Below are 12,397 nucleotides of genomic sequence, written 5' to 3'. Positions count from 1 at the left end.
TGTACATTTGCTGTCATGTTAAACTTATATTAAAGTTTTTTTTTTTCATTACCCATTTAAGCCGTCTCCAGCCATTATTAGTCTCAAAGTGGGTTCCTCGTCATCGAATTTGCTTTTCTTATTAATGAACAAGTGGATATCGAAAAAGAAACTATAAATTAGAATGTTGTCCATAATGTTAATACAGAAATCATTCCATGTTTAGAACTATATATTTATTTCATTATTTTGTATAACGTGACACAACTTAACAGTCGCGAACCACATAACATCAGCCCACACGTTTGGACGCATCACTGATGACGCTCCTCATAGATGTCACATCCCTTCCCCTAGTGACATAAATTAGAACTATCCGTCACTAGTGGCACATTTTGAAATTATCCTCTCTCTGGCGCCAATCTTTGGAATTATGATGTCATAGGTCACATGACCTTCCTACCTCAAATGATACCCACATTGGGCGGCAGCTTTTGACCTCCCCTCTCCTTCATGTCCCTAAGTGCCAGCATCGTTTAGATGCGAAGTAGATATCCTAAGTACTTACGTAACGTATAAGTATTTGTATTTTGTATTTATTGTAAAACTATTAAGATTATCTGCTGCTATATCAAATTTTGAACAACTGACCACAGGGAAGTCAGCAGCTCTCTACCACATACTTTCAAGCTAATGGATTAAATATTACTCTTATGACTCAGTCACAGCCTGAAATGCGGGAAGTGTTTTGTGTTACTGTACGTGTTTGAACCCGGCTCGGTAACTTTGAAATCCAGAGCGCTATACCACAGGGCAGCCTACGCCCTAACGTATAATTGTTGGAAGCGCAAATACATGTACTTATGTCAGACTCAGATGTTAGGAAGGCATCCAGTTGCGTACAGATACTACACGACGAATTACAGACAGAGCTACCTAAATAGTTGCTTACACAACAGTTTATGAAAAAACCTTCAGAAATTACAGACGGAAGAAAAGTTTAGTTACCCACATGGTTGTTGTAAAGGATGAGTTTCATTTTTTCGAAGTTCAAAGCGACACAAAGGGTTATATGCGCATAGCCATTCTTAATTTTGAATTGATAGGCTAAACGTAAAGCAGCTAATCAACAGCACCAATGAGCTACTCTTGTCTGACCGAGCAGTAGGATTTGATCATTACTGTTATAACGCACCAAGAACCTCAAAGTGAAGAGCCTTTGTTTGTGAGGCAAGGGGGACGCGAACAATTTACCTTCCGATGTACAGCCCTGGCACACTAATCACTAGATAAATAGGTATGTGTACTATGAACGAAATATTAGCATATTTCTACATATAATCTGTGAAAAGATGACATAGAAATATATAATTACAAGATAATCTTAATAAAAAAAACAGGTCTGTATGTTACTCGAAAAAAAGTAGCTCTTAATTTTAAATTAGATGTAATTAAAGTAGCTGATACATTATCGAAAAAATAAAACAGCGTATTAAAAGGTAGATGTAAAATAGTAGAAGGATTTATTTTTAAAAGCAAGGAAAGCAACTACTTATGTTAGAAATGTAAGAAAAGATGCTACTTATGTTAGTGACGTAAGGAAAGATGTTACTCATGATAGAGATGTAAGAAAAGATGCTACTTATATTAGTGATGTAAAGAAAGATGCTATTTATGTTAGAGATGTAAAGAAAGATTCTACTTATGTTAGTGATGTAAAGAAAAATGCTGTTTATGTTAGAAATGTAAGAAAAGATGCTACTTATGTTAGTGACGTAAGGAAAGATGTTACTGATGATAGAGATGTAAGGAAAGATGCTACTTATGTTAGTGATGTAAAGAAAAATGCTATTTATGTTAGAAATGTAAGAAAAGATGCTACTTATGTTAGTGATGTAAAGAAAAATGCTATTTATGTTAGAAATGTAAGAAAAGATGCTACTTATGTTAGTGATGTAAAGAAAAATGCTATTTATGTTAGTGACGTAAGGAAAGATGTTACTGATGATAGAGATGTAAGGAAAGATGCTACTTATGTTAGTGATGTAAGGAAAGATGCTATTTGTGTTAGTGATGTAAAAAAAGATTCTACTTATGTTAGTGATGTAAAGAAAGATGCTATTTATGTTAGAGATGTAGAGAAAGCTGCTACTTAAGTTAGAGATGTAAGGAAAAGTGCTACTTATGTTAGGGATGTAAGGAAAGATGCTACTTATGTTAGCGCGACGTAAGGAACGATGCTATTTATGTAAGGGATGTAAAGAAAGATTCTACTTATGTTAGGGATGTAAGGAAAGATGCTACTTATGTTAGCGCGACGTAAGGAACGATGCTATTTATGTTAGGGATGTAAAGAAAGATTCTACTTATGTTAGGGATATAAAGGAAGATACTATTTATGTTACAGATGTAAAGAAATCTGCAACTTAAGTTAAAGATGTAAGTAAAGATGCTACTTATGTTATTGATGTAAGGAAAGATGTTACTTATATTAGACATGTAAAGAAAGACGTTACTTAATCTATAGATGTAAAGAAATGTGCTACTTATATTACAAATGTAAAGAAATATGCTACTTACGTTAAAGATATAAGGAAAGATGCCATGTTGGAGACGTAAAAAATGTACTTTTGTTAGAGTTACAAGGAAAGATGCTATTTATGTTATTTATATAAAAAAAGATCCTATGTTGGAAACGTCAAGAACGATGATACTTACATTAGAGATGCAAAGAAAAATGATACTTATGTTATTGATGCAAAGAAAAATGATACTTATGTTATTGGTGAAAAGAAAAATGATATTTATGTTATTGATGAAAAGAAAAATGATACTTTTGTTAGTGATGTAAGGGAAGATGCTACTTATGTTAGAGATGTAAGGGAAGATTCTACTTATGTTAGAGATGTAAGGAAATATGCTATTTATGTTAGGGATGTAAAGAAAGGTGCTACTTACGTTAGGGATGTAAAGAAAGGTGCTACTTACATGACAGAAACTGGTAGCTCTTGTGATCTGAAATATACAACATACGTTTTAAACAACTGGAAGTTATGCAAAGTTATAAATAACAACATTATATTTACAAGGTAATGAGTGAAATATTCAGACACTGATTTACATTTGTTTATTGAGAAAAGATATGTGTTATGAGAAATATTACTACACCGTTTAACACATATTTTATCTATTTTGCCCTATAAGTACTCTCACTTCAGCCAAAAATACCCTTGTATTTTGTGCTTTTTTACTAAGATTATTACAGGTTATAACTTCCTTTGGGTTTTATTTAGCGTCTAAAATATTTCCTATTTTCATAATTAACATTATAAATCGTATAATATATTTTGTTTTATAACTGGTGCTTCATAAATAACATAATTACAGCTTGTAAATTCTTGGTATTTGGTGCTTTGTATTTAACATCCCTACAGCAACGAAAACATTGGCATTTGATGCTTTGTACAAACATAATTACACCTAAAATCGTTGGTATTTTGTTCTTTATAAGAAATACCATTACAAGCTGTAACACACTGTGATTTTATTATTTATGAATATTACAGCGCATAAAATTTGTGCCGTTTTATATTTGATAGTTAACAACACTACAGTCTGGTATGTTGTACTTTATAACTTACTTTAGTATGGTACGTATTCTTTATTTCTTACTTAGGTAAATAGCATCATTACGTTTGGGTATTTTGAGCTTAACAAAGAATATCTCTCAACATATATGACATTAGTTTTTCAATTATTATCGTATGTTAAGTATTGGATTTATAACGGTTTATAATATTCTGCAGCTCATCTCATTGCTATAATTTTATAATTGCTTTTTAACACTCTAAGTGGATCTGTGGCAGGTATAATGTTTTATTATATTTAGAATTCCATGTAGTTGATGAACTGTCTTATTAAGTAGCTTGTGTGTTTGTTTAATATCTTAAGTGTTTCATATAGAAGGTTAAATATTTTGCATATTGTTTTATGTACTTCGTTATTTCATCAAAAAATTCATTGTCTTGATAGAATATTTTATGTCTGTGACTCATTACTATATTTAGAAGGTTACATGGCTTATGTATTGTTTTATGTACTTCGTTATAACATCAGGGAGTTAATTGTCTGGATAGAATATTTTATATATGTGAATCATTATTATGTTCAGAAGATTATGTGGCTTGTATATTGGTTTATGTACTTTGTTATACATCAAAAAGCTCAGTGTTTTGATAGAATATTTTACATTCTACGTTACTATACCTAGATGCTTCTTCAGATGTTACAATGGTGTGATTAAAAGGCGGTAATACTTAACATATAATACTCCTGAACAGAGAAATCAATGTCTCGGGATACTCTAATTACCATTCACAATTGCAGCAGCTAAATAACTGTACTTAAGCTACGGCAAAGAATTAGAATCTTTATAACGAAATAAAGTATGTTACACAACACCTCTACAGAGCTACACTTAAAGCTGTGCAAGGGTCTAAATGTTCTTAATTTCCATTTAACTCAACCACACCAATAATCTTTTAACTTAAGTTTACTTCAAAATACTTGAAATATAATTAAAATTGATTTGTTCTAAATGGTAATTTCGCGTAAAGTTTTACTAAATTCTGTTGTATTAATTGTTAGCTTTATGGGCATTAAATTATACTTAATTATACATAAAATCAGGACTTTAATTTAAATTTCACAAAACAATTCTAACGATTTCTTTTGCTGTGTCGGTTTAAAAATAGGTTATTAATAAATACTTTCACAATGCAATGAACGAGGCATACTAAGTCACGTTCTACGCAAAGATACACATGTAATTCATATAGAAGTTATAAGTGTCTGTTGTTCCTTGAAGGCAAAATATACAGTTGAAAATTATGCACACTACACTTTTATTGCATGTAAGATTACTGACTCTTAAGTATCGTTACGGTCCACACTGCTAAAGGCAAAAACGCATTATAACCATTTCAGGGTAGGTAGGGAGAGAGAAGATAAAAATACTCACAAGTCCATGTAATAATGCATTTGTTCCAAGTTAATATGCACAATATTTCAAATCTGTGTTTAGTTAATTGCTTTGTGAAACTGAAAGAATCCAGTTTAACCAGAAGTACTTGATAAAAACCATCACATTAGAGTCATAAACATAGTATAACAATTTATAATAGTCACGTCATAACCGAAAACAATTTGTTCTTACATAACTTGACTCATGTTCTATAAATAGCATGGTTTGTGTCAACGTTGACAGGTGTTTTTCTGGACCTGCAAAGCGGCTCATAGAACTGCTCTGTTTTTTTTTTTTCTTTTCAAGTACGAACTTTCAGCTCATGGCTACGTCATATCTTGGCCGATTTGTTGAGATCTAATTACAGTCTTGGACTCAGGAGGTCAAACGCTTTGATTGGTGTATTTGACCATGCCTAAGGTCTCATAGATTAATCTACTCTAATCCTGCCTAAAAGAATTTCAATTTGAGGGTGGACAGGTAGAGATCCTAATGAGTAATAGAATTGAATCGTTTATAGGCGCGCCTCACGCTTGGTATTGCTGGCGCACAAAAATATAGCTAATAAAAAGGTCTCACATATTAATTTACTCTAATCCTGTCTAAAATAATTTAAAGTGCCGCGGCTATTGATGATTCGCCCTTGTATTTTTTTTATGGCTTATATAAACGTCAATGTATGTACTTGTCATTTTGCAATTTAATATTGCTTAGTCTGACGAAGATTACCATTATTGAAGACACATGCTGATATAATTAAACTCTGAATCAATAAAATGACAGTTTTTGCAAAATAAAAGCAAATGAACTAAAATTGATAAGTACTGTAGACATGGATACAAAATAGGGATTTGTAGCTCGAGAAAATAATGTAGACACTATTTCCAGCCTAGAGTGTTTACCTTTTTTTAGAGCCCCTAGTTATAGACTTGAAAATATAATCTTTGCACTTTGGTCCAACTTATTTCTGCACTTTTTGACGATCCGTATTTCCTTTTTTAAATTAAGATTTTTTAATTATCTTGTAAATATATTTTGGTATTAAATATTGGGGAAGTTGAATAAAAGTTTCAAATTTCATTACACGATTCAATACTGATGAATGTCAGTACTTGGAAAGACAAAAACATTAATATTTTAAAATACAAAATTAGTTGTAATAAATATCAATGTTCGATGAGCAAAAGTTTGTTATTTTGTATCTTAAATTTGGGGCTGAATGACATCTGAATTTTGACATTAAAGAGTTAGTTAATAGTGTTATGAACTTGTATGATACATTTTGGGCAGATAAAAGTGTGTACCAAAGTATATTATCTTAGAAGATAAATGTATGATTACTAAATGTCAGTACTTTGAATATGAAGAATAGATGCTAAGAAATTATTTTGTAATATAAATTTGGAACTGATAGACACAGGACTTGGAAAAAGAATCGATTTTGAGAAAAATGTATTGTTACGATAACTTGGGACTGAGAAATGTCAGTATTCGCTAAGCAAAAGTTTATTATTTAGTAGGATAAATTTAGAGCTGATATTTGTCAGTATTTGGAAGGAAAGGATGGTCAAATATAAGTTTATTACTTTGTAAGATAAATTTGAGACACACAAACATCAGCATCGAGAGTGATAGAGCAAAAATGTATTGACCTGTAAGGTAATATTAGGACTTTTAAATATCAGTATTTGGAAATTCAAGAACAACTACAGAAAACTTTAATAATCTACAAGGTACAGTTAAGGGGGGATATATTTCAGTATTAAATTTAAAATGTTTATTACTTTGTAATATACATTTGATACTGGTAGATATAAGTATTGTCTGTTTGTTTAGAATTAAGCACAAAGCTACACAATGGGCTAACTATGCTCTGCCCGCCACGGGTATCGAAACCCGGTTTATAGCGTTGTAAGTCCGCAAAAATACCGCTGTGCCACTGTGGGGGGGGGGCAGATTCAAGTATTTGAAAAGGGGATAGCAATTCAACAAAACTATATATATATATATATATATCTATAAGACAGATTTGGAACCCATAATCTTCAGTATTTATTAACCAAACATTTATTGGTTTAAACGATAAATGTGGGTAATGGTAAAATTACAGTATTCCAAAAACATTAGCTTATTCTTATGAAAGATACATTTTGGATTAATAAAAAATATAAGTTTATATTATCTGAAAGGTAACTTTGAAGTCGATGAAATCAGTATTAGGTTAATAAAAATAAAGATTAGTTGGGAATGATAAATTTTAGTATTTGGAAAAAAAAAGGTCGGTCAAACAAAGGTTTAGCGTTATAAATACATTAATAAGAGTATGACAAATTTCAGTATTTGCTGAACATATCGTTATTTTATAATAACATTTTGGAACTAATATCAGTAACTAAAAATGCAAAAACGACTAATCAAAAGTTTATTAATCTGTAAGATAAATTTCAGATGTTCTATTGATGAACAAAATTTCTGCATATTATAAAATAAATCTGAGAGAGACGTTTGCCATTATTTGGAAAGGTATGAGGAGCTGAAAAAATAAATTTAGAACTAATTACTCCCAGAATTCAAAAATGGAAAAGAAGTTTTCTAAAGATTATTATTTTAGAAATAAATGATAAACTATACGGATAATAATGTATCAAACTTCATATTTGAAAAAACTTAATACTTTTAATAATATATTAAGTTGATAAAATACTGAGATAGGGATTAATTTACTGAAGTATATTCTTTTTAAAGAAAAATATTGAAATAGTATTGTTAATCTATAAAGAAAACAATAAAATGAAAAATGCAGCCTTACCAATTTTTTTAGAAATATTTATTTGAAGCTAATAATTTGTTTGTTTTGTAATTAAGCACAAAGCTACACAATGGGCTATCTGTGCTCTGCCCACCACGGATTCTAGCGTTGTAAGTGGATTTAGTCATTGTATTCAACATGTGGACTTCTATGGACTTCTGCGTTTTTAATGATTTCAAAACGACATTTAAGCTCCATGCTGAGTTCTTTATCATCTGAAGGACTCAGCATGGAGCTCTAAACATCTTCTCGAAATCAAGAGAAATAGAAAGAGAAGTCAATAGAAAACTCAGTCAAAATAATACATTTTTAGAAGAAGCAAGTTCCAGTCCACAAAGCGTATTTGGAAAGCGAGATGCAGGTCTAACAAATAGTTAAATGTGAAAGACAAATGACAAACTGATAAGTATCAATATCTGAAAAGGAAAATGCTAGGCTATCGAACGTAAGTGTTAAAAAATAGAGAAAATTTCCTCCAAAATTTGTAATTTAGAAAAACATGTTGACGTATTTGGAACAGTATTTGTCAGTGTCTGGACAGGATAAATTTAACAAACATTAATGTGTAGAATGAAAAAAATGACGTCTCCCAAAGTTTGTTACTTTGAAACACATATGATGAAGTAATAAGTATCAATATTTGAAAGATGATTGGAGGTTTAACAATATTCAGTTTTTAGAAGGAAAATACCGGAATTCGAAATATTTCTAACTTATAGTTATTTAGGTTTTTTTCATTACATGATTGAGTTTTTCATGTCTGTTAAATGACCTACTGTACTGTAGAAGTTCAGTAAAATTTGGACCTTCTATATTGCTGAGGCTCGGTAAACAACCAGTACTACTGCTTCCAAAGAATTTCTAAGCATGCGTTCATTGCTTTTATGCACAATTTATTGGTGCTATATCACTTTTTTTTTGTAAGCGAAAGATATGTAAAGCGTTGAATTAGCTTTGGAATAGACTGTTTTGGAAGAACATCTCTCTTCATAAAAAACTCTCGGCGTTTTATAATATACATATTTCTCTCTACCACCAAATGCTGGTGAGGAAAATATGACGGAAAAACTTCCAAACGGCACGTTTTTTTTAGGAATACTTAGAAGCTAAATGAAAACTACAATGTATTGATGAAAAACAAAAAGACTGAAAAACGCTATTTTTAACATGTTTGTTCCAATTTTTTTTATGTCTCGTCAGGTATGTTAGAGGCAATTTTTAACACTTCAAGTAATAAATGATTTCTCACCTCTCTAACTTTGCGATGAACCAGAACTTTGTGCCACTGGTTATCATCAAAACGCACCCTAGCGGGGCGAACAGTTCTCTCAACAGACCCGGATCCCAGTCTGATGACCAACACTACACCTCCATCCCGTAGCAACAAACCCATGAAATCTTCTCCGTCGTTAGTGTAGAACATTAGGCCATTGGGCTGGCGAGTCTTGAAGAAGATAGACACTTCGTCGCTTGAGCTGATGATTGATTGCCCTCCTCCTGACCTCAAGTCATAAGTAAGGAATTCTGAGCCCCGAAAAGTAGCCTCAGATGGAGACTTATCTAAAAAATAAAAAATTAAATCTTATCACAGGTCAAGTATATGGCTATAAAACCAGAATATCAATGAACCAGATTATTTAGTGTAAAAAATGTAAAAGTACATCCTCCATCTACTATAGGTGTGTATATATATTCCATTGTAAAAACGAAGAAGTATATCAGTCTTAAATCCATCTTGTATAAGTCTGTAGTTATATTGTAAAGCCTCCTAATGTTAATCAAATATAAGAGTGTTATCTCTGGCTAGTATGTGCATATAGTCGTTTATGTTTCTCCTAGTGTTTTATAAAATATTTACTTTCTCATGTACTGATATCTTTGTATCATCTAGTATAGGTACTTAGCCTTGCATTTTTAGTACCAGCAATTGTGTGAATGCAATAACATATTGATGTTCAAACACCATATAATGCGAGCATGTAATCACTAGACACTGGGCAACTTTAATAAGGTCTTAAAATATTATTGGCAAACACTGCAGAAGTAGTTTAATTATAATTCGTAAAGTATTAACACACTGAGCTGTTAACACGGAACTGCTCCACAAAGGCCCTTGGCATGTAACACTTTCTAGCTTATGAGAGTATCTACAGTATCATAATTGCTGAGTTAATGTTTAGGTCCACCTTAACAGCGAGTACGTCCTCCCCAGAATGGTCAGTAAAGCTGAACACACCGCTGTATATTTTAGAGGGAATTCTATTTTGTAAAGTCAGTCCATTCCCTCAGCAAGGTGTTTTCCACATGACCCAGTTTGTCTGTTGAGTGAGATGGACGTAAAACCCCTTGTTGAAGCTTGTTCCGTGTGTGTTATATTGGGCAAAAATAATGCTTATTAGTCTTTTCACGCAATAGTTTTCAGTTCAAAATAGGCGGTGACAATATTTACAGAGAGATGACGTTGATTAAATCATCTCTACTGGCACAAAAGAAAGGCTTGACCATGACTGCTATGTTCTCGTTCTTATAATTCACAGTATTTACAGCAATATTCCCAATGACGTACTAATGTCTCCCATATCAACAGAGAGGGTCACTCCCGAACCTACTTTGCTCAGTTACTGTACGGTTGGGATTATGGCTACCAAATTCTCAACACCCATAATGAAAGCCGTCATGGAAATCAAGACAGAACATGGGTCATGTATATTGGGTCAGTTGGAAATACCTTTCCGAGGAAAATGGGATAATATGAAATGCCAGAGTGTCGTTGTATGTTCACAACCTGGCGTGTTATGATTTTCGTTTATGGGGGGGGGGGATAAGTATCGACTTTTTAACATTTCCTAAAGACAGATATTATGAAGATATGTTTGCATCTTGTATTGTTTCATCTATAATTTGTTTAAAATACCTGTTCCTTTTATTTCATATAACAACAATATTAATGAAACAAATATTATTCATCAAGCTGGTACAAGCCTTACTTTCCTTGTTACTATTGTACACAAGTAAATTACCTTCAAAGTCATTCAGTGCTTATTCGTGGAATAGTTTTATAGTACATTTATCTATTTTAAATAACTGAGGAAAACATTGTGTGGATTAATTAAGAAAAGAAAATTATACAAGTCTACTTTTTGGGAGTGTATCTACATGGCAGAATGTTCAAAACATCATGTTAAATATTTCCCACTTAATTGACAGATTGTTTGTTTGTAATTAAGCACAAAGCTACACAATGAGCTATCTGTACTCTGCCCACCACAGGGTGTACTATAATTTTTCAAGTAACTTTATGCTGTCTATTTTTCTTTAGATTTTATCAATTGCAAAATCACGATATATTTATCAATTGCCGGATGACTAAATAAAGAACTCGCATATATAATTTGAGAGATGCTTGGTTTGGTTTTGTTAAAATTCGTGCAAAGCTACTCGAGAGTTATCTGCGCAGCCGTCTCTAAGTTAGAAATGATGAACTAGAAGGAAGACAACTAACTTACTCAACACCACCCACTGCCAATACTAGGCTACTCTTTAATAACGAAAAGTGGGATTGACCGTCACAATATAATGCTCCCACGTCTGAAGGGGCGAGCATATTCGGTGACAGGATTGCAAGTACTTTAACATCCATGCCATGCCAAACTCTCTGAAAGATATATAAAAGCGGAAACTACGGAGGTGAGTAATTTATAACGTGGGGATATTTGTAAGAATTAGTGTATGGGAGTTACACTTCTGAACAATAACATTAAAGTTTATTTGAAGTTAAGCACAAAGCTACACAATGGGCTATCTGTGCTCTGGCCACTCGGGTATCGAAACCCGGTTTTTAGTGTTATAAGTCCGCCGACATACCACTGTGCCACAACATTAAAAAATCACATGTTTAAGATATGGAGCAATATGCTTGAAAATGATCAAATGAAAATTGTATCACGCATGTTAAACAAAAATATTACTGCTTGGTTTATAATGAATGGTAATAATTGTAGCTAAACAGCGTCTACGTTTAATAACATGACGAATTTAATAAAAAAAACACTTTGTAAGATAAACTTTCACATTATTATGTTATCACTTCATTTGGTTGTTTTAATCTTAATTTATTCCTGTCTTTATCTAAATATTACTGAACTATTATTTTTTTCAGCAGCCCACGCTATTATTGATATCGTAGTAAGAACAAAATAATATTGATTGATGTGAGATGATTATTTTACGTCTAATTTTGGTTGTTTATAAGATATCGTGTATTACGTAAATTTATTATGCTGACATTTTCTTGCATATTCTGTCTTATCTAAATTTTACCTTATAAATGAAATACAAAAACAGTTGGTTTAGATTATAATTAACACAAAAGTTTAGTTTATTGTTATCATTTGAAATCCTTTATCTGAACAATCTGAAGAACAGTTTTTTTTATAGCTGGAATCAAGTGTAGTGAATTGGCCTACAATCTATGTGATAAAATATTTCACATATTTTGTTTTATTAGATATGAACAAGCAATAGCAAAAAAGTTTTGCCAAAAAATAATTTATTTACTTTCTCTAAAATCAAGTTACCGTATTTTT

At 31.8% G+C, this 12,397-nt stretch overlaps 1 protein-coding gene across 1 annotated transcript in view; it reads right to left on the bottom strand.

Annotated features, from left to right (window-relative positions):
- Nucleotides 1-12,397, bottom strand: part of LOC106457652 (neurexin-1-like) — a 206,004-nt gene that overhangs the window by 116,110 nt on the left and 77,497 nt on the right. Inside the window, exons 3-4 of the mRNA XM_022383663.1 lie at nt 9,061-9,371; nt 2,968-2,994 (exon numbers count right to left, since the gene is read on the bottom strand). Coding sequence (XP_022239371.1) covers nt 2,968-2,994; nt 9,061-9,371 — 338 coding nt within the window. The remainder of the gene's footprint in view (nt 1-2,967; nt 2,995-9,060; nt 9,372-12,397) is intronic.

The sequence above is a fragment of the Limulus polyphemus genome, unplaced genomic scaffold, assembly GCF_000517525.1.
Source record: "Limulus polyphemus unplaced genomic scaffold, Limulus_polyphemus-2.1.2 Scaffold357, whole genome shotgun sequence".
NCBI classification, from domain to species: Eukaryota; Metazoa; Arthropoda; class Merostomata; order Xiphosura; family Limulidae; genus Limulus; species Limulus polyphemus.
This window is presented reverse-complemented; position numbering and strand designations above follow the sequence as displayed.